Below are 21,805 nucleotides of genomic sequence, written 5' to 3'. Positions count from 1 at the left end.
CTTTTGTTGCCCACGGCCCCATGTGAAATCATTCTTCTGAGTCACTCAATAGGAAGAGTTTACAGTGATTTAATCCAGAATATTTGTTCTCCAGAAACCCACAACACCTAAGAAAGCTTGTGTTCCCTTTTTGTTAGTCAGTGGGACATAGCAGTTATTTTATTGATCACATCCTTGGGGAACTGAAAATGTCCATCTTGCCATCTTATTCCTAAGAACTGGATCTCCTGTGCAGGTTCCTTGACCTTACTTTTCTTTATGGCAAAACTGGCTTTCAGAAGGATTTGAATTATTTTCTTCCCCTTGAGGATGCTGAACAGAGCTCGGTAGGCATGGGCCAGGTCCCAGCATGCTGCAGTGATTTGTGTCTCGTTAGGACTGACAGGGTGATGGCAGTCCTCTTCCAAATATTCTAGTAGTTTTTCATGATTCTGCAGCTGTTCAGAGGTGAAGTTTCAAACCCCTGGGGGTGTTCACTGCTCTAGGCACCTGCCCGTACCACCCCACACTCCCTGCCACTCAGATCTGTCCTTTGTCAGGGCAGAGATCTCTGGGTTATGTTTAAATATTTGTTTAACCTTAAACATAACCTGAAACACATTCACAACACATTTCAACAGGAGCACGCTAGTTTGAACATCCCACAGGTATTCAAAATTCTCAAGAGCTATTGTAACTAGTCTAGGGAAAGAAGGAAAATGAAAGAGAAAGGGATGCTGAGGAACTGCTGGAAAATGTACTTCCTTAACTCCTCAATAGCTGGGCTCCCCAGGGAGACAGAGCAAAGTGTGCAATTACTAAAATCCTCCACAATGTGGTTTCTGAAACCCAAAGATGACTGCAATGCTGAGTACACACACATTATACCCTGCATAATCCACGATGAGATGGTTTTGGACCAGCTCCACAAGCTGGACACACAAGTCCATGGGGCGAGATGGACTGCACCCTAGGGTGCTGAGGGAGTTGCTGGATGTGGTTGCCAGGCCACTCTCCATCATCCTTCGACAGTCCTGGCTAACCGGGGATGTCCCGGTGGACTGGAGGTTGGCGAATGTGATGCCCATCTTCAAAAAGGGCTGGAAAGGTGATCCTGGTAGCTACAGACCTACCAGTCTTACCTCGGTGCCAGGGAAGGTTATGAAACAGATAATCTCGGGAGACATCATGGACCAATTAACGGTCAACCAAGGGATCAGGTCCAGTCAGCATGGGTTTACGAATGGTAGATCCTGTCCGACAAACCTGATTTCATTCTATGACAAGGTGACCTGCTTAGTGGATAAAGGTAAGGTTGTCGATGTGGTCTACTTGGACTTTAGTGAGGCCTTTGATACTGTCCCCCGTAACATTCTCGTGGAGAAGCTGGCTGCCCATGGTTTGGATGGGCGTACGCTCCGCTGGGTGAAGCAGTGGTTGGATGGCCGTGCCCAAAGTGTTGTGGTCAGTGGAGTGAAATCCAGTTGACAGCCGGTCACGGGTGGTGTCCCCAGGGCTCAGTACTGGGGCCGGTTCTATTTAACATCTTTATTAACGATCTTGATGAGGGGATTGAGTGCACCCTCAGTAAATTTGCAGAGGGCACCAAGTTGGGAGGGAGTGTTGATCTGCCTGAGGGGAGAAAGGCGCTACAGAGGAACCTGGATAGACTGGATCAATGGGCCAAGGTTAACTGTATGAGTTACAATAGGGCCAAGTGTCAGGTCTTGCATTTTGGTCACAACAACCCCAGGCAACTCTACAGGCTTAGGCAGGAGTGGCTGGAAAGCTGCCTGATGGAAAGGGACAGTCAGCTGAATATGAGCCAGCAGTGTGCTCAGGTGGCCAAGAAGGCCAATGGCATCCTGGCTTAGATCAGGAATGGTGTCATGAGCAGGACTAGGGAAGTCATCCTGCCCCTGTACTCAGCGTTGGTGAGGTCTCACCTCGAGTACTGGGCTCAGTTTTGGGTCCCTCAGTACAGAAAGGATGTTGAGGTGCCAGAGCAGGTCCAGAGAAGGGCAACAAAGGTTGTGAAGGGCTTGGATAATGTGCCCTATGAGGAGAGGCTGAAGGAACTGGGGCTGTTTAGTCTGGGGAAGAGGAAGCTGAGGAAAGACCTTATTGCTCTCTTCCAATATCTGAAATCTGCAAGGGCGGGGTTTGTCTCTTCTCACTGGTGACATGTGACAGGATGAGGGCAAATGGCCTCGAGTTGCACCAGGGGAGGTTTAGGTTGGATATCAGGAAACACTTCTTTACAGAAAGGGTTGTTAAGCACTGGAATGAGCTCCTCTTCCCAAATGTGTTTAGAAACCATTTGGATGTGGTGCTCAGGGACATGATGTAGCGATGGGTCGTTAAGAGCTGGGTAGTACACTTAGGTGGTGCTTGGACTTGATGATCACTAAGGTCTTTTCAAACCTGAGCAATTCTATGATTCTATGATTAGTTTCTCAGCAGGCATTTTTATCATGATGTAAGCCAAGACCACAGAGCATGGCAAAACAAAAACCTCAATCCAAAACCCAGAGATGACAAACAATGCAGAAGGGAAAGTAAGCAGGGAGAGAATCAAAAAACAAAGTAGAACTTGTGGGTTGAGATAAAACTACTAAGGAAAAAGATAATAGTTATGACAAATATATGTATGTGAATGTGTATAATAAGCGATGAACAAGCAATTACCCACTATGTGACAATCAGTACCCAGCTAGACTCTGAGCAGCGGAAGAGAGAGACATGAACTCCCACCCCCTTCAAAATTCCTCCTGCATGATGTCCTAATGGCGTGGAATATCCCTTTGGCCAATTTAAGTCAGTTGTCCTAACCCTGTCGCAGCTGAAACTAAGACATCTTCTTTTCTGATGTCTTGTGAATTCAGCAGTTCTTCCCAGCCATATGGACTGGGCTCGATTTTATGGACTATTTTATTGTCTGGATTAGGTCTCATTATGCATTAGTTCTCTCTGAGAGCCTATTCACAATCAATAAGCATTTATTTAGTGAGTAAAGAAAAACAGTTCATTTTTTAGTACAATAAGAATGAATGAGATCCATCTGGGACTGGTACTATTTGAATGAAAATATATCAAACTAATGAGGCTGAATTGCAGGTAAGAGTCAAAACTTTGTAGAAAGCTGAGCTTTGCACAGCAAAGGACAACAAGAAGCACATAAGGGACAACAACATTTTTCCTACAGAGAAAAATGCCACAGAAAACCTCCCAGGTGTTCGTTTGAACATCACAGGTATCAAATCTACTGTTCAAAGGCAACAATTCCTTTAATGAAAACGGTTGACTACAGATTCGTAATTTCAAATGCTGCGGATGTGCCTTCAAAGGGATAGAATTGCTTGAACAGCCTCCTGTAGTGCCCGAAGTACTGGATCCTGTAGGTGCCAGGCTCTGTGCCGCTAGGGATGTGCCATTCAATTGTCACATTGCTCTGGCCAGAAGACCCTTTGGTCCAGTAAAACCTAGAGGGCAAAACCAAACTGGAGTCAGCAAGAAAATACATTTGTTTTAACATAAGATGAATGTGATCCAGCTAAGTATATTTTAAGAGCTTCTATTAACCTTTTGCTCGTGTATTTAGGCTATCAGAGCAGCAACCAGCAAGCCAACCCCAAGCTCAGCAGGGTTGACAAGTGTTTAGAAAAATGTTTGGCTGTGTGTAATGCCGTGACCCCAAAACGCTGCTGCTGTGATGAACCTGTGCCACCACCCTCTCTGTCCCACGCAACAGACTCTGAACCAGGACCAACACCCCTGGGACTCAGGAACTAGAATTCAGCCTAGATCCCACCTGGGAAGATCTTTGGGCAGATGAGCTCATGGGGAATCTAGCCGCCGTTTATCTCTGTTGCCTGTCTTTAACGAAAATGCAGGGCCAGGCAAATTGCTGCCCATCCTCCTGAGCAGTTGCAAGGAACAGTAACTACCCACGCTGCAGATGTGGGGTCTGGTCTAACGTTCTGCTGTTGTGAACACCAAGACAGAGCGCAGCAAGTCCAGAATACATTGAGCATGTCCCTGCTGCAGTTATGATCTGTGTACATCGTGTGTACATTGGTGATAAAATGCCAGTGCTGCCTAGGTAGGAAACTTGATGGAAAGGGTGAAACCAATGAGAGGGTCAACATAACTTAGTGCTAGTATTAAATAGAGGCAAAACACCCAGAGCTCCAAGCACATCAGCTTCTGTTTCAGGGAGCCAGCACCATGCTTGCTTCTGTTGCCATATGAGAGTGTGCCTACGAGAGGCTATGGATTTATGCTGGAGTCCTGGCTACCAGATTACACTCACAGAGCAGTTGCTTGCACATGAGCAGAGAGAATTATGCCACACCAAATGCTTGTCATAAATTCAGAGTAAGGCTTCCTCAACTGAGAACACTGTCTCTCTGATACCTGGATGTTATATGCGGTGGGACATTGCAAGGCCAGAAGATCCCAAGATGGATGTTTTCCACTTTCTTATTGGTTTGTGTGTGTGTGTGTTCTTACAGTTGCAGGGGAAGATAGGCAAAGTGCCTGGGTTTATTGCAGCAGGAGAGTAGCTTCAAAATGAAAAGTCTGACCAAAGACTCCCTTGATATTTCTATTTCGTATACTGGCTCCTGGGATAGCTTCGAAAGGTGTTTTGCCGCATAATGGATGTTTTTCCTCATGATTGACATCTCTAACCTCGATATTCTTTCCTCATAGACTTTTTAAACTGATATCTGTTTCTGCTGTATGATGTACAGCAAAACCAGACAGCCTTTTCCTATAAAAACCCTACTGCTGTCTGGGCCTCTTATTTGGTATACTATCCATTAGCACAATACAGAAGATGGATGGATGAATGTAGGCTGTGAACAAACTGAACATTGATCCTGCTCCAATTAACCCTTCATTGCAGAAGGTATACCAATGGGAAGGCTGAATGTTTTGTTCTGGACATGTTAACCAAACAAATGTGGACTGATATATTCCCAAAGAACACTGTCTGAAAGAACAAGACCAACCTAATGTTGGATTAAACTCAAAGCCCATGTAGAGACTGTGAAGCACTGAAATCTGCTAGGGACACAAACCTGGTGTCCCACGAGGCATCGTTCTGTACCACCTGCCAGCTCCCTGAAACGCTGGTGTATCTCTCCACCGTCAGGAAGTTGTGTTCAGTCTGGAATAAAAACAAGAGACTTGGCCAGATGCTGAGCCAACAGGCATGTCCCTACTCTTCTGTGTCATTTCAAGCGGAGAAGGGGCTATGCTTCTGAACTTCAACTTACATGAGTATGTAAGTAATTCAACATGAAGAAGGGAATACATAAAGTACTTTACCACTGGATAGGCAAGTTATTTGCTATCAGTTTCTGCCTAAGATGACTGATGGAGTGAATTATTTACATTTCTAATTTTCTTCAACTAATTAAATGAATGCACTGGGCAGACAGGATGGAGACCAGAGACCGCTCTTGCTCCAGCTGGAGGGCATTTTATACTGAGAAAGCATCTGGACTGTTGCAAGGCATAAGTACCTTCAACTTCAACAGTGTGAATAGATCATGGATGGTTTGTATCTGACCTTGAGTGTGGATTTCATATCTAATATGTCAAATACAAGCCAACATGATCTCTAACAGACAGAAGTCCGAAATAAGGACTTAGATCCAAAAACCTTCTGTTGGAGTGAAGTCCTGGAGAAAATCCCTATAGGAAAAACTGTCTTCTGAACTTGCAGCAAAACAAAAAGCACTGGAAGCACATGATCTTACTCCTTTTGAAACAAGAACATCAGTGGGTTGAGTGCATAAGGCACTAACTAAACATTAAGTAATCCTTAGCATCTCCAGCTCCAACACTGCTGTGCTATATTTACCATGTTCTCCGCAGAGTTCCTGGGGTTTGCACCTACAAAAGTTACTGCAGCAACTTCTCCCTGAGGGGGAAATTGAAATTTATATTAAAGTCTGAGCAGCACAATGCACGTTAATAGCATCCTTTGAAGAGGTCTTAAGAGTGTTTTGTTTGTTGTCTTAAAATAATTTCACTTGTTGCAATAGCAGTGGACAATTTATATTGTGAACTGGTATTCTACGCCTTCCCCTTTCCTGGTTGTTGGACAAACATCACAGCATGTACAATTTCTTTGTGAAAGAGGGAGGGAAATAGGTGAGATTTTAAGAATAGCTCCCTGCCTTCTTCCAATCTTACTGCTGGACACTGCAGTGAAATGAAAGCTCTTGCTCTGAACTCCATACCTACATTTTAGATATTGAGAGCTGAACCCTTTCTGACATTTTTATTCCATTCACATTCCACACCAGAGACATCAAAGGCGTCCTGATTTCTGCTTGTAAAAAAATCACTGTACAATATTTGACCACTTCATGATCAAGAGTTACTCTATGCAGAAGCAGAAGGGGGAATCTTCTTCATGTTGATTACCATAGGGACTTACTTTTTCCTTCATTTTAACCACACTCAGTGCAATGACATTGGCATGAGAACTGTCTCTCCTCTGCTACTCTGATCTGGAGAATACTGCTGCTTTGTAAAACTACTAGCGTGTTTAACCATTCTGCAGAAACAAAACTTCATGATCAAGTGGTAGGCTTGGTTCATTATCAGAAATAAGGAAGAAGGGAGCATTTTGAAGGAGTTTTTAAAGTTCAAGAGGGCTCTCTGACCTTGTGCACGTGTGGAAGATACCGAAACAAAGTGCATGACACGTGCATGGATGGGCACAGCTAAAATCTGCTTTTTCACCCATGCCCAATAAGAGCAATGATGTCTTTCAGGTTTGAGATCACCACAGCTGTTTAGAAAATTCAGACATTTTAGCAAGATAATTAAGCATTTAAAGATCATTTTCTAAACAGGTTTTAGCAAATGCCTGAAGCTCTCACCGCTCGATACTGTACGTTCACTCCTTGAAGCACATCCCCAAACGTCTTATTCACCGGTGCTCTATCGGCAGTGACAGCAGGCACCAAGGTCAGGCTGGTTACATTGAAAAGTGGGGGCTCAGGGCCACTTGGCAAGTCCTGCACTGTGTTCTGTGGGAGGGAAGATGTATTCATTATACATAAGTACATATAACCACTCTCTCCATTATGAATCATATTAGTGCTCTGGCTCTTTATCTAAGTACATATGCACGCATATGGCATATAGAAAAAATTGATTACCATAGCAATAGCCCTTGCAAGTCCTCTGTACAGCTGGATGTAAGCAGAAAGGGTGTGCGGTCCGTAAATGGTCGATGCTGCCTCATATCGTTGAACCTAGGAAAGGACGAAGTTGGGGAAGGAGGGTTGAAATGACTCTTGAACAGTGCACGTGTCTCATTCAGCTGCACCGAGACAAGAACAGTACTGTACCTGCGAGGGTTTATTTAATGATTAATAAGTAATTTATAATCCTTATTTAAATAGTTGGTTTCCTGCATCTCAATCCCCTTACTGCTAGGGGACAGTCCCACTGCTAGCCCAGGTATTTCTGCTGTAACTTCAAGTTACTCTTCTCCTATCCATCACAGACAGGGAGAACCAGCTGTCACTCTTCTGTTTTTCATAGCTCTTTCACTCTCTCAATGGCTTATAATGTAGTTTTTTTTTGCCTCTGACTCACTTGTTTGGACAATCTCAGTTCTCCCAACCTCTCCTCCCAGATCAGTTTCCAAAATCTTGGAAATGGTCTGCACTTTGGCACTTGCACCATTTTATCTGGTCCAAAATAAACAAGGTTGTGTTGGGATTTTGGCCACAGAATCTTCAGCTTTTCATAGCAAAGGAAAAGTACTCCATGTGTGCATAATTTCACATGAATTATCATCCCATATAGGAAAAACTGAATCAGTTACCTGGTATTCTTCATAGGTGGTAATGTAATGGGTGTAGACATTACACAGACCCGCAATTACAACATCCATTCCTTCTGTACCATGAGAGCCAAATTCCTAAGAAGGGAAACAAATAAATCACTCATCTTTTATCAACTTCTTAATGCACAGTCATATCACTGTAATGTTATTATTTACCAGGGCAGATTACAAAGTTACAGTGGGTACGGGGCTGGATGTTCATGAAAGCCACACAGCGAGTGTATTAATGACTCTTATTCACTTACCACACAAAGAGAGGAAAAATGAGCTCATGCTCCAGTGAATACAGTTAATTGAAGGGTGTTGTGAAGTCTGATATCTGTATTCTCCTAAATACCTTGGCTATATAACAGTGTGAGATGGCCTCAGTGTGCTGTGGGAGCAGTAGGCAAAATTAAATATTCAGACCAAAGCTGGGAATGAGATGTATCCATCATGAAAAGCTACCTTAATGGATTGCAATCTAATCAGTTTGCCTCTTTGGGGGAGGATGTTCATTTCTCTTGTATTATCAGTAAGTGCATGCAAAGTGAGAGTGAAGGAACCATGAGAAGGAGAGCTCTGGAAGACACGAGCTGGGACAGGATGAGGGAAAGATCAGAAGGATCCAGAAATGTGGAGTTCCAGGTGCAGTGTGTCCTCAGGAAGACTCTTCTTTGACAACTCACACTTTTAACAGCTTCCCGCAGCCTGCGTCCCGACATGGTCCTGGGGATGTGAAGGGAACAGTGTCAGCCTACAGAGATGGAGGGAGCTAAAGCGGGAGTCACTGGTTCACCACACAGCACAACAGGGCAGAGGGGAGGCCAACAGAAGCTCATCAAGCACATTCATTTCCATCACATTCATTTATACGATGGAGAAGAGAATGGGAATCTCCAAGGAGCCAGAGAAGACAGCATTCAGGCAACTCAGTGCAGTGGACATACATGTGTGACGCCTGCAGAGTTATCATGTATATGGGAGGACAATTTTTAGCCTGCTCTCCCTTTCTACAATAGTAATGCTTCCAGCTGTGATAAGTGCAACAAGAAATACATACGTAAACTCTCCAGGAACAGCAACAATTGCCAATGACCCGATGGTAGCAATCTGAACATCTACGATGTCAGGGTGCCAGGGGTGAGGCCAAGTCATCTGAGATAGAAGAATAAGTTTGTATGACTTTTATAGGAAAGTAGCAAAAAAGACACCCCAATCTAGCCACCCCATAGCACAGACAGCACCATCCTTGAACACCGCTGAGCAGCATTTCAGCTTGAAAAAAGCTGCTTTAAAAAAACATGAATGTCAGGTTAAAGAGAAACTGAAAACGAAGAACTTGAGAATAACGTAGCTCTGGAAAATGAAATGCAGAATCCCACCCAATATGGCAGGCTCAGAGCACACATGCTGCTCTGTCCTTACCTCCCCGGTGCTAAAGAGGACCGGCTTTGGTTGGTGGCAAGCCTTTGTTTCATTGGATGGCTCTCCCAGGAGCTGGTCCCGGATGTTGTCCCAAAATGGGTCCCCTTCTACTGCGCCTGGAGGAAAAAACATCTCTTAAACATTACTGCTGCACAGCCTCTGCTGGAGCTGGCAGACAGAAGTCTCATATATTGCCCACCCCTTCCTCATGCCAGGTCAGCGGTTTGGATTCCAACCATCTCCCTTTCTGGGGCGGTTTGAAATGCCAGCTCTGCATCAGGGCAATGAGAACAAATGAGAAGGCTGCTCTGAAGCAGATCTTCTTCCTCCCCGTTCCACTGTTCAGAGCTCCCCTTCCTGCAGGGCAGGGCCACAGCCTTCTCCAGGATCTCTCTAATGAGCACAGACAAGCTTGGACGGGGCTGTAAGGCCACACCTTCCTCAAAGCATCTCTTTGGGGAATTGTGGCTCAATGTGCCATTGATGTTTTCTAAAGAAATACTAGGATTTGAATCCAAATGGGACATGCTCCACGTCCTCTTTATGTGCATAAAGCCACATTGAAACCCACTCCCCAGATCACCTTGTGTGAAGTTGAAAGCCCCCACTCCATCTATGGTCCCTGCGGCAAAACTATGTCCCAAGGCTGGTTTGCATGTTTTAACCTTAATCAAAAGAGAGAAAAAAAAAAAAAAAAAGCAAGAGAGATTTTAAAGCCACCTCCCTTCAGTCTGTCACATCTCACTGTGAGAGCTCAACCCTTCTTACCGTGTGCGTGGCATTGAGCTGCACCTGGACATTGCTCATGTTGACCCACTGGTGAGCGGAGTGGAGGGGCCCAGTGAGCTCCTGGGCAGCATTGGCGTATAGCTCCTAGGGAACACAACAAGTCAGCACCCCAAGCAGGACACAGTGCAGGACCTGCTGGAGTGGGAGACCTCAGGAACAGGCAGAATTCCTCAAGGAAGGATAAACTGGGCATCTAGCCCTTCTGATCTTCATTTAGAAGAGTCATTTCTCCATTCTGCTGACATACTTCAGTGATGCCAGTAAGTGGCATGTGATGGTGTCTCCAATACTCCTGGTTGTCCCATCAGATCTCTCTGAGCTGTGTGCAGTTGGAGGGGAGGCTGTAAGGGAGCAACACCCTGACTGTGCAGCAGTGAGGAAGGGATTAAAGCCTCAAAAAAGCATTTTCAAATTGCAAGGCCTATGATGGCGTATCTAAATAGATGTGTGCACTTTCTGAATAATAGGGAGATTTTCTTAAGTATATTACCGTGGATTTTATAGGAATCTAAAAGAAAGAGCAAGTGCAAGAAATTTGCTCAGATTAATGCATATTTGTTTTTGTAATAAGAGCGCTCAGGCACATTTGTAAAGCAAAACATCACTCACCTTTGCTTTCAAGTAGATATTCTGTGCAATAATTCTTGTGCTGTCGAACATGTCAGTGCCAGGTCCCATGGCCATGCACATTGACGCCTGTTAAGAAATGTGCTTAAATGATAGTGCCCTGTTAATATAGAGAGCATTTCACTGCTAAGTGGGTGAAGGCACAGGTGATTTTCTTCACGTGGGAATTAATAGCTTCTTGTTAGCCACCTAAAACGTAGGAAATCTGGTTACAGCACCACTGCAACTTTGCAGCATGACACATTTGGATCTGGGCTGACTGGTCAGAAAAGAGGGAGGACAACACATGTTACGTTTATTAAAAGGGTGCCCAGAGCAGTCCCCAGAGCGGTTCCTTTACATGCAGAATTGTCAGAAAACACCACACAGTGCTGTATTTGCAGTTCCACTTCAAGCTTTCTCCTTTGTCATAATTTACGTGGATCAAACAATCCATACGTACCCCCCCAACAGGACAGGTGCTCTGTGGGTTATCACACGATTCCCTCCGTGTTTATGCAGAACGGACCTTTGGTGTTGGGAGACACATCCCCCAGGTTGGAGGATGCAAAGGCAGCAACAAAAGAGCCCTGTGAAACAAAGACACGGTCAGATGGGTTTTACTGATGTGTAGCAATTGCAGACATTGCCTGCATTCTTTCTCTTGGGGCTGCAAGCTTGCAATCTACCTCTTCCTTCCGTGTGGCCCTGCATCCCCAGCTCTGTGTGTTACTGACCACAAACCGAGGGCTCATTTCAGCAATCTCATCCAGGTTTTCCTTCTACAAGGCTCTCACCATGACAGATTTATAGAGTGAGAGCCAGTGGACATGGGTGTAGAAGGTAGCATCAAGAGCAGTAGGGCTGGGTGCGCACCAAGTGTGGCTGAACTCAACTCAGCTCATCTTCTTGTTTCCCCCTGTCTGGAGATGGCATGTGTCAACACCAGCTATTTTCATAACTTATCAGCTCTTTAGTCATTTGTGAGACTGCTAGACAAAACTGTCCAGCCAACAGTACAGCTGAATGGCAAACCCTGCAAACATGTCCACACATACCTAGCCTTGTGTGCATGTAAGCTTGCACCAACTTACATCCGTAACCGTGCACTATGTCAAGGGAAATAATACTTTCTAAAGGAGCTGTGTTTGCTTCTGGACTTACAAAGACCAGGAGACAGAACCGGCTGGAAGCCACAGGAAACAATTAAGCAGAGGCTTGGTCCTATGCTACATATGCAGTGTATGGGATCTACTATCCCACACTTGCCTTTCTGGTGTTTTCCAGTGTTTCCAGTAGCAAATAGATCAAGGGATGCATCTTCGGCCTCTTTTTGCTGCATTTACCCCACTATCCTATTTCACTATTCAAAGAAGCCGGCTGTGGACCATAGTAAGTATTACCCATCCCCTCCCTGTTGCACTTTTTTTCCCCCATTATTTTCAATCATCTGAAAACGCTCCCACCTCTCCAGGAAGCATGCCCTTGTTCTTCTCCTGCTCAAACAGGAGAGATGCGTAGCCCATGTTGTCGCTGTTGACGAGATGGTTTGTGTTGTTCATGCTGACAGGGTGTACAGCAAACCAGCTGCAGAGAAGACACACATAAGGAAATCCATTATCTAAATACATCTGCCTAAACATTTGCAATTGACTAATGGGAATTTTCTATGGGGAAATAAAAAGCCAGACCACCAGTGCCCAGGGCTGGATTAACAAAGGCAGAGCTATTTACATCTTCTCCCATCGTGAACAGGAGGACTCACAAATAGCCAGATCATGAGTGCGCAGGTGGCACTGTAATCACCAGGGCCACTGAGAGTTAATTGAACCCCAAATTAGCTCCAAGGTTCACCGCAGCTTGGAAGGGCCCTCCCTCCATGGATAAAATCATGTTTTCAGCAGATTGCTCAACTCTCACTGGGCAGAGGTTGTCAAACAGCACATGTTTAATGATTGTGCATGACAGCCAGTGAGACAAGAACATACCATAAGACTGCTGAGCCTTGGTTTTTCCTCACCCCATTGACTGTGACACGAGTATGGGAAAGATCACAGAGGAAACTGCTCCTAATACAGTCAGGTTCAGTTCTGGTTTCTGAGGGGAAGAATCACACCACTGGCTTCAGGAGTGCCTCTGATGTCATTGGTCCAGCCTTGAGCTCTGAACTTCGAGCAGCCAAGATGTGCTGATAGGGTGGCCGTCATAAAAAGGGCACCAGGCACCCAGCACCAAGAACAGCATGCTTTGAGTGAAATACAAGGTGCTGAATGAGCCTCAAGGGCTGGCAGTGTGATCTTCATCCCCTGTTCTACACTGTTGAGCTGGATGAGCCTTAAACATCCAACATCCAGCTGGTAGGAGGTTTCTGCACCCCTATAAGGGAAGGCCAACTCTGGTCATCTTCTCCAGGCTCCTCTGCAAGCCACAGTATAGGAGCCATAACCAGAGAAGTGCCCACTGCAGTTCCAGAGCAGATGAGAGACACTGACCTGGTTTACGTCCTCAAAGACTCTCACCATAACTTGTTCTTCCCTCAGAGACTCACTACTGACCATCTGAGAAGAATGGTATATAGAAAAGTCACATAGACCTCCCTGAAAAGCGGGAAGGCTTGTGCAAGTAGGGAACTACAGAACTGCCCCTGAACCACACTCCTGACATTCTCTGGTTTATGTGAATCTGGAGAGAAGAGTGTTACTTCAGTATTCAGTACCTGATGAGTCCTAGGTCATGTCCATTCTCATCTACCATCTTCAGCATCACCATTTCTTTATCCGTGTTGGTTGAGTACCTGGGACAATGAAGTGGAGAAATCACATTAGCACCAGGGCCACAGTCAGACTCCATGTTGTTAAATCTCCACTGGGCTGAGCAAGAAAACAAAGAGGATATTACAGATATTACCAGGACATGGTGAGACCTTACAGGACCATCCTAAAATAGCTGTGAATATAAAACAAGAAGTATGGTTATTGCTGACCTCAGGCACTGCTTCCTTTAGTGACAGAGAGAGGAGCTCTCTTCAAATACAGCCTCATGCATTTTAATGCTGTCTGACATACAGTGTCTGCTAAGGACATTCTTTTTCTGTTGTAGTTAATAATGCAGAAGGTCACATCTTTAGCCAATGCCTCACATGCTTGGAAGGAACAACCACAACTTCCAAGCCTGCGTGTACAACTCCTTTTTGGGAATGCAGATGCCAGAGGACCCAGGATGGGGACAGAGTCATTCTGCTGAGGACTTGCCTCCATATTTGAACCATCCTATAAATGACCAGGAACAGCTGGCTGCAAAGACAGCTGGGCCCCAACACAGCGTCTCTCTCATTTTTGAGGCGAGTTTACCTGCTACGTTCGGATGCTGGATTCTGGAGATATGAGTAAGGGCTGCGGTTGATCTGACTGTTTTCTACTGTGCCTCTGTTTAAAAAAAGCCTTCCTCTCTTCATGTTCTGATGTGCTATATCAATGCTCTGAAAAGCAGAAGGGTATTAGACCACAAATGTGAGCAATATAGGAGATTATTTGGAAAACGCCTTCGCTGCCTATCTTGGGATTTTGGGGGCTTTGTTTGCTTTGCTTTTCTTAAATAGCTGAAAATCTTAGAAAATTATGAGCTAATTATAAGTAACATTTCAAAATCAACCACAACCACTTCTTTTTAAAGAAAGTCTTTTGTTTTCTGACCTGATCTCGCTGGCAAGCAGAAAGTCACTTCTGAGTGTATTTTAAGGCAGGAGTTAGAACTGGATGATTTTTAAGGCCCCCTCCACCCAAAACTGTCCTGTGATCACTGTCCTGTGATTTTGAGGTTGCTTTGATTTAGAGATGCTGCATCCCCAGCACTCTTTTGAGGTGCTACCATGAACATCACAGCAAGAGTTGGTCACAAATGCATCTCCCCTACCTTTTCTGTGTTCACTGGACTTTTGTGTCACCCATCCCTGGTGACCCCTACCTTTACAATGCCATTCACTATAGCATTGAGGTTTGGCTTGATCAACCCTTTGCTAGTGATCCAGAAGAGTGTGTACTGGAAGTAACCACCAGGCCCTGAGTGCGTGTGGGTGCCACTCAGGATGACGTTGTCCCTTCGGTACAGCTCTCCATACTTGTTCTTCAGTTCCTTCAACACCTAAGGAAAAGAAGTGGTCCTAAAACCCCTTTTTCATGTCCAAGGGCTTTGAGGATTTGTACCAAACCCTGCAGTAGACCCAGCCTCTCTTCTTGCTCCTCGCTCCTCACTTTCCACTTCATACTCCTATACCAATGGCCAAACAAGTAGGTTGTAGTTGTTGATTTGACAACAGTCTTAAAATAATAATATATTGAACAGTAATATATCTAAAAGTGAAGACCTCTATGGCCAACTTGCATCCCTCCCCAAGTCATCCAGGGAGTCTTCACTTCTCAAGGATCTCCTTTTGTCCTCTGTGGTGCTAGAAACTCAGATTTACTCAGGCACTAAGTGTCACATACATTTTTTGATAATTTTTCTGCTGAGAAAAACCTCATTTGCTGAGGAATCAGCAACTCTTCTTCAGAAGAGACAGGACATCTCTCAAGATCGTGTTTGCAAAGAGATCCCCAAGCAAACAGTCATGGTGCTGCCAGATTTGTTATTATTTTGTAGTGTCTACAGCCTTAATACTAACACCAGCAATCACTCAGACCTTGCAGACTGATTACTTCCAGCCGCATACCTCCAGCCTCAGTCTCTGGGACACCATCCCTATGTCAATGCTGACAAACACCACTCTCCTGGAGTCGTTGGGCTCAGCCACAATGAAGGCTCGGCTGTAGAGGCGTGTGAGAAGTCCTCCACCCACCTGGTCGGGATTGGCATAGCCCATCTGGAAGAGAAGAGCTCCATCAGACAAAATATGGGATGTGTTCATTTGCATATATTTTTGTAAGCATATTATCCAGAAGATCAGAGAAATCTTTCAACTCAGAGATGCAACTATCTTGCCTTTTGATTACAAGACAATTCACACAATGATTAATGAAGACAACCGGTGTTTAACTGAACTTCTGAGCAATTCCCCATACATACCAGAGGAATTTCTGCTACGGGCCCTGTGCAGTCTGCCCGACCTACACCCAGTAAGTAGTTTTCTGAGCCAGCAGTTGTTGTTGGTTTCTGGGTTGGTGATGGTTCACCATAATCTATAATAAGAATAAATAGGAAATTTATTTTAATAAATAGGAGGTAGTGGATTTCAACCACTCAGAATTCTACTGGAAAATTCACATGGGGTCCACTGACAACAACTTCAGGTGTTGGACAAACCCACTAGTGGTGAAGCATTGCTGGACCAGGCACTCACCAATGCAGAGGAGATCATTAAAGGCATTAAGATTGGAGGCAGCTTGGGCTGCAGCGACCATGCCCTGGTCAAGTTCTTGAACTTGAGGAATGTGGGCCTGGCAAAGAGTGGATTCAGGACCCAGAACTTGGGAGAACAAACTTCAGTTTATTTGAGGAATTGTTGGATGAGATCCCCCTTAGAGACAAAGGAGAAGTACAAAGCTGGCTCGTCTTTAAGGATGCATTTCTGAGACAAGCGAGAGTTCCCCAGCCCTCAGAATAAGAAAGCAGGCAGGGGAGGCAGGAAACTGGCTTGGCTAGGCAAGGAGCTGCTGGTCAAACTCAGGGAAAAGAAGGGCAAGTACAGGACAGTGAGAGCAAGGACATGTCACCTGGGAAGAATATAGGGATGCTGTGCAGACGTAGCAGAGATGGGATCAGGAAAGCCAAGGCACAGATGAAACTGAACTTGGTGAGGGATCTTGTGTCTCTCATATCCTTGACCTTATGTCCCTGAAGCTCTTGGTGGCGCCTGGGGGAGCAAAATTCCCTCCTCTGTTAGGGCAGAGCAGACTTGAGACGTCCTCGTGAGGCTGAATGTTTACCAGTCTATGGGGCCAGATTACACACATCCCAGAGTTCTGAAGGAACTGGCTAAGGTAGTTGCCAAGTCACTATCCATCGTATTTGAAAAGTTGTGCCTGTCAGGTGAAGTCCCTGGTAAATGGAAAAAGGGAAACATCACTCCCATGTTTAAGGAAAGGGAGAAAGGAAGACCTGAGGAACTACAGCTGAGGAGTCTCACCCTCTGTGCCTGGACAGATCATGGAATGGATCCTCCTGGAAGCTAAAGCACACGTGGGATGAGCAGATGATCTGGGACAGCCAGCATGGCTTCACCAAGGGCAGATCGTGCCTGGTCAACCTGGTGGCATTCTTTGATGGAGTGACAGCTTTGGTGGACAAAGGATGGGCAACTGATGTCATCTACCTGGACTTCTGCAAGGCCTTTGACATGGTCCTGCGCCACATCCTTGCTCTCTAAATTGGAGAGATTTGAAGGGTGGACTATTCAGTGGATAAAGAATTAGATGGAAGGTCACAGCCAGAGGGTGTGTGGTCAATGGCTCTATGTCCAGGTGGAGACTGGTAATAAAGAGTGTCCCCCAGGGGGCTGTCTTCAGCCAAGTACTCTTTAACATCTTTATCAGTAATGTAGATGGTGGGATAGAGTGCTTCTCAGCAGGCTTGCCAATGACACCAAGCTGAGTGGTGCAATTATTACAGCAGAAGGAATGAATGCCATCAGGGGGACCTTAATAAACTTGAAAGGTGGGCCCCTGTGAAACTATGAGGTTCAACAAAGCAAAGTGCAACATTTTGCACTTGGTTTCAGGGGAATCCCAGATATGTATATAGCCTGGGAGAACTCCTTAAGAGTAGCCCTGCAGAGAAGGACTTAGGGGTTCTGTTTGATGACAAATTGACCATGAGCCAGCAGTGTGCACTTGCAAGCTCAGAAGGCCAATGGTACCCTGTGCTCCATCAAAGAGGAGTGGCCAGCAGGGACAGGGAAGTTATTCTCTTTTCTACTCTTGTCTCATGAGGCTTCATCTGGAGTGTTTTGTCCAGGTCTCGGGCCCCTAACATAGGAAAGATGTGGAGCTGTTGGAGAGGGTCCAGAGGAGGGCTATGAAGATGCTAAGAAGGCTAGTGCACCTCTTATATGAAGACATGCTGAAGGATCTGGGCCTTGTGCAGCCTGGAGAAGAGAAGGCTGCAGGGAGACCTCATTACGGCCTTCCAGTATTTAAAGGGAGATTATAAACAGGAGGGGAACCAACTTTTTCCAGGTAGGTAGTGGTGGGACACGGGGGAATGGTTTTAAACTAAAGGAGGGAAGATTTAGATTAGATGTCAGGGAGAAGTTTTTTTACTGAGAGAATGGTGAGGTGCTGGAACAGGCTGCCCTGTGAACTGTGGATGCCCTGTCCCCAGAGGTGCTTAAGGCCAGGTTGGATGGGGCCCCTGGGCAACCTGATCCAGTACTTGATCTGGTGGCTGGAACCCTGCCTGTGGCAGGGGATTGGAACTGGATGATCGTTGAGGTCTCTTCCAACCAAACCATTCTATGATTCTGTGAGATTAGTGGCCACAAGAACACATGCAGAATTAGGGTCAGAAGAGTCAGTGTAGAGCCTTTGCAAAGGGTGTCTGAAACCTGCTTAAACACCCATGGGAGCTTAGGAAGCCTATGGACAAGGGAATCTGGCTGATGCTCAAAGTGTCTGGACAATGTCACAGAAGAAAAAACACTGAGAGTTAATAAATAAGTAAGTAAATTCTCTGTGCTTCAGGAAATCCCACAGCCACAAATCACTGGAGGCTGAGATAACACCATGGGAAAATATTTGTGTGTGCTTAATCTGCTCTTCCCGCTCTGCTGGGTTGGTCTTTCCACCATGCCCTTTCCTTGGCTGTCATGTAAAACAGGGAGAAAAGACACGCTCTCATTGGCCACAGACTGACCACTGGAGCAGCAGACAGATATTGCTCATGCTTAAAGCAGCAATAAAGGAAGAGGATTCCCTTAAAACCTCCCCTACCAATATTTTATCTCTTCAGAAGATAATAATGGGGTATATTAGAAGTGATCCAAGGTTCCCTTGGGCAGGTCCTGCCACCCCAGTGCCCCATGCCTGTGATGGGGTTGGAGGCATGGTGATGGTATTGCAAACACTGCGGTGCGTCCCATCAATTTAAATTGGAGGTCCAGGCAAACAGCTCATAGACAATATGCTCTGTGCAACTGAAATGGCCCAGGAGTGCAGACTTGCTCCTTAGGTTTCTCCTTCTCTGGGTTTCAGTAAGTGCTTCATTGCTAATTTGACTTTTTTTCTTTTTTTTTAGTGTTGTTTTAAGCTTTCAAAAATAAGCAAACTGCTTCATGTGCGAGAATGGAACTGATGGGATCTGAATGCATGGCCACAGGACATGCCATGCACAGGGAATGTCACACCACTGAGGAACTGGGGAGAAACGGGGCTGGTATTCAGATGCAAGCAAAAATAACTGAGCAGTGCAAATAAGGAGCACATTTGTAAAGGCTGGAGTCTGCGAATGATTTGGAAATGAGACACCACCGTGTCGCTGTTTCATTGTGGTGTGGATATCACTATAAATCTATAAATATATCATCTATAAAAGAAGAAATCCGATGATTGTGCATCTCCACTCCCTCCTGCACCCTCCCTCCTTCCCAGCAAACCCTCTTGAGCTGAACCAAAAGAGCTCAACTTGCCATTGCTGGAGCTGCTCTCCCCAGTGACAAAGTGGAGGACGAGGAGCGCCACAGTCACGGCTGTCATCAGCACCAGGAGAGTGATGAGGGCTATCTCCAGGTAGGAGTAGGGGTGACTGCTCCTCTGCCTGCACATGGCCCTGTGGGTGAACAGAGAGGAGCCGGTGGGATGGCAGACAGGACACCCGAAGCGGAGCCAGGGATGGTTTGTGTGTGCTGCACATCCCCTCACTGAACAGGGACGCTTTGGCTGCTCTCTTGAACAAATCTTTCAAATAAACTCCATGTTGCACACTCGCCAAGCAGCCAAAGGAGATATGCCTGCAGCCTCACTGCATTTTTGCAGCTTGTGCTCAGAGCGCACAATACTTCCATTGCAACATGGTTAATTTAGGAAACTTAAGGCAAGACAAATATCTCCACGGCATGTGCAAATGCATTTTCTCCCAAGGGTATGAAAAGTAGTGCTTGTGATAGCTTTCCTAGTTTGGACCCTGTGTAGAGATGCCAGACTTTTTCTGCTATGCAGAGCTCCTTGCTTTTTTCCCATTCGGAGCACTGTTCCTCCATCTCATTTTAAAGACTAACAACAACAACAAAAAATGTTGAAATAAGTCAATGAGAAACACAGTATTTCCTCCTATGTTAAAAATCTTCGGTTTGTCCTGCCCTGACATCTGAATTTTGCACAAGATCTTCAGACTTGCTGGGTGGGAGGTGGCACTCAGATCTAGGATTGCGTCTTTTGCCCTTCTTGGAAGAATCTGTGCAAGGCAGAAATAGCCTTTAAGATAACCCTGGACATCTTCAGACATACTTAGGTGCATCTGTAAACAAAATGGCCGCAGATCCTGTTCCTTTATATGCTTCTGCCTTGGCTGATGCACATACCTGCCCAAAGGGGCAGACTTCTGAGGGTCCTTGGAGATCTCCATTCTTGGTGGTGCCCCAGATTTCCTGGAGATGGCCCCATGCTGTGGGAACCACCAGCCTGAATGACTGTGCTTTGGCCCCTGTGGCTGTGTCTCAGCATGGAGATGGACACAATGGAGAGGGAATCTGTGGCCTCAGAAGCATGGCAGTGAGAAATGTCACACCAGCCAGTCACCCAAACCTGCTATAGATGACCTCTCTATCGTTTCTTTTACCCAGTGAGATAAAGCAGCTGTGGTCACTGCTGAATTTCCCTAACAAATCTTTTTAGTGGCAAGAAACCTGTTTTTGTGGGTTCCCTTCCTTCCCTTTCCTTGGCTTTGCATTTTATTACAGAAACTAGGAGCTGGCATCTATCAAACATCGCAACCTATCCAGGTAATTGATATCGCAGTGCCATCCCAAAACACATCCACACAACAGGCAATTACATTCATTTTTCCAAGTGATTAAATAGCTGAAGTAATAGTAAGGCATGAAAAACAGTACCACGGGATCTCAACAACACCTCATGCAAACTCACCTTGCAGCGCAGCCTCCGGAGGGTTTTGGTGTTCTGGTGCTGCGAGGCTTTGGTACGCACAGTTCTGTCTCTGTCCCTGTGGTCTCTCACGTGTCCCCAGAGGTTGGAGGAACATCTTCCTGCTTGAAACCTGCTGAAGTCCAGCTTGAAAATTATTGCTGTTACAGAGCCTGTGAGTCAGGCTCCATGCCAAGATAAGGGGAAAACAGATCATAATTTTTTACTGCAAAAGCAGGCAGAGTTTTTCTGTGCATTTAAGTTAAAAACAGTGCCCGTCTCTTCAACAGAATCTTTTTAGGATTGCATAGATCACCCTCTGGTGCACCAGGAACTTGGGAACAGGCCTGTCCCCTCCTCTTTGCTTCATCAGGATCCTGCTGTGAGCCCAGTCCCTGTGAAGATTGGCCCCAGTGTTTTACAGACTTCACTGGACGAGCTCAAATATAGGACGGTGCTCTTCTAAGGCCTGCTTTATCCAGTGGAGCTGTGTCTGTTCTGCCCAAACGTGGTGGGAGCTGTCACATCCCCTAGGGACAGCAGCCACTTACCCTTGTTTGCAGTGGGGTTAAACGCCCTACAACTAATTGGGAATTTAAGGACGAGACCATATACCTTTTCCATCACACCCCAGCTTCCAAACGTCCAAAGGAGCACTTTTATCCCTGTTTCTATCATACTCCCAATCCAAAGGGTTAATATCTCAGTGAGCAACTGATTCATGGCTTCAAGGTCCCCTCCAGTATCTTGCTCGGTCTCAGCAGATTTTCAGGCTGGCTGGTGAGGAGAAGTAAGATTTTCTTGATACGTTATCTCCTTGCTGTGATACCAATGGAACGTGCTGGCCCTGCTGTTGGTGGAAACAGCCTGCAAGGCGGATGCTAATGGAGCAGGCGGGGCATTGACGAACACAACGAACTCTTCCAAAGGTGCTGCATTCGACTATTCACTGTGAGACTGAGTTTTCAAGATTGGTTATAGTGATGGGTCTGCTCATCTTATAGAACCATAGAATGGCTTGGGTTGGAAGAGACCTTAGAGCCCACCCAGTGAAATCCCCTTGTGGTGAGCATCC

At 45.7% G+C, this 21,805-nt stretch overlaps 1 protein-coding gene across 1 annotated transcript; it reads right to left on the bottom strand.

Moving 5' to 3' along the window:
• Positions 1 to 3,247: 3,247 nt before the first annotated feature.
• On the bottom strand, positions 3,248 to 19,413 carry ASAH2 (N-acylsphingosine amidohydrolase 2). Its single transcript, XM_040702870.1, is given in 21 exon segments — positions 3,248 to 3,461; positions 5,064 to 5,152; positions 5,852 to 5,911; positions 6,882 to 7,031; positions 7,164 to 7,259; positions 7,838 to 7,933; positions 8,527 to 8,566; positions 8,901 to 8,995; positions 9,266 to 9,381; positions 9,849 to 9,930; positions 10,034 to 10,138; positions 10,664 to 10,750; positions 11,124 to 11,168; positions 11,170 to 11,250; positions 12,127 to 12,247; positions 13,377 to 13,454; positions 14,011 to 14,138; positions 14,624 to 14,800; positions 15,369 to 15,518; positions 15,722 to 15,834; positions 19,278 to 19,413. Coding segments are annotated over 21 exon segments (2,223 nt in total). The 3' UTR covers positions 3,248 to 3,283.
• Positions 19,414 to 21,805: the final 2,392 nt, after the last annotated feature.

This window comes from Gallus gallus, chromosome 6, assembly GCF_016699485.2.
Source record: "Gallus gallus isolate bGalGal1 chromosome 6, bGalGal1.mat.broiler.GRCg7b, whole genome shotgun sequence".
In the NCBI taxonomy this organism is placed as follows: domain Eukaryota; kingdom Metazoa; phylum Chordata; class Aves; order Galliformes; family Phasianidae; genus Gallus; species Gallus gallus.
This window is presented reverse-complemented; position numbering and strand designations above follow the sequence as displayed.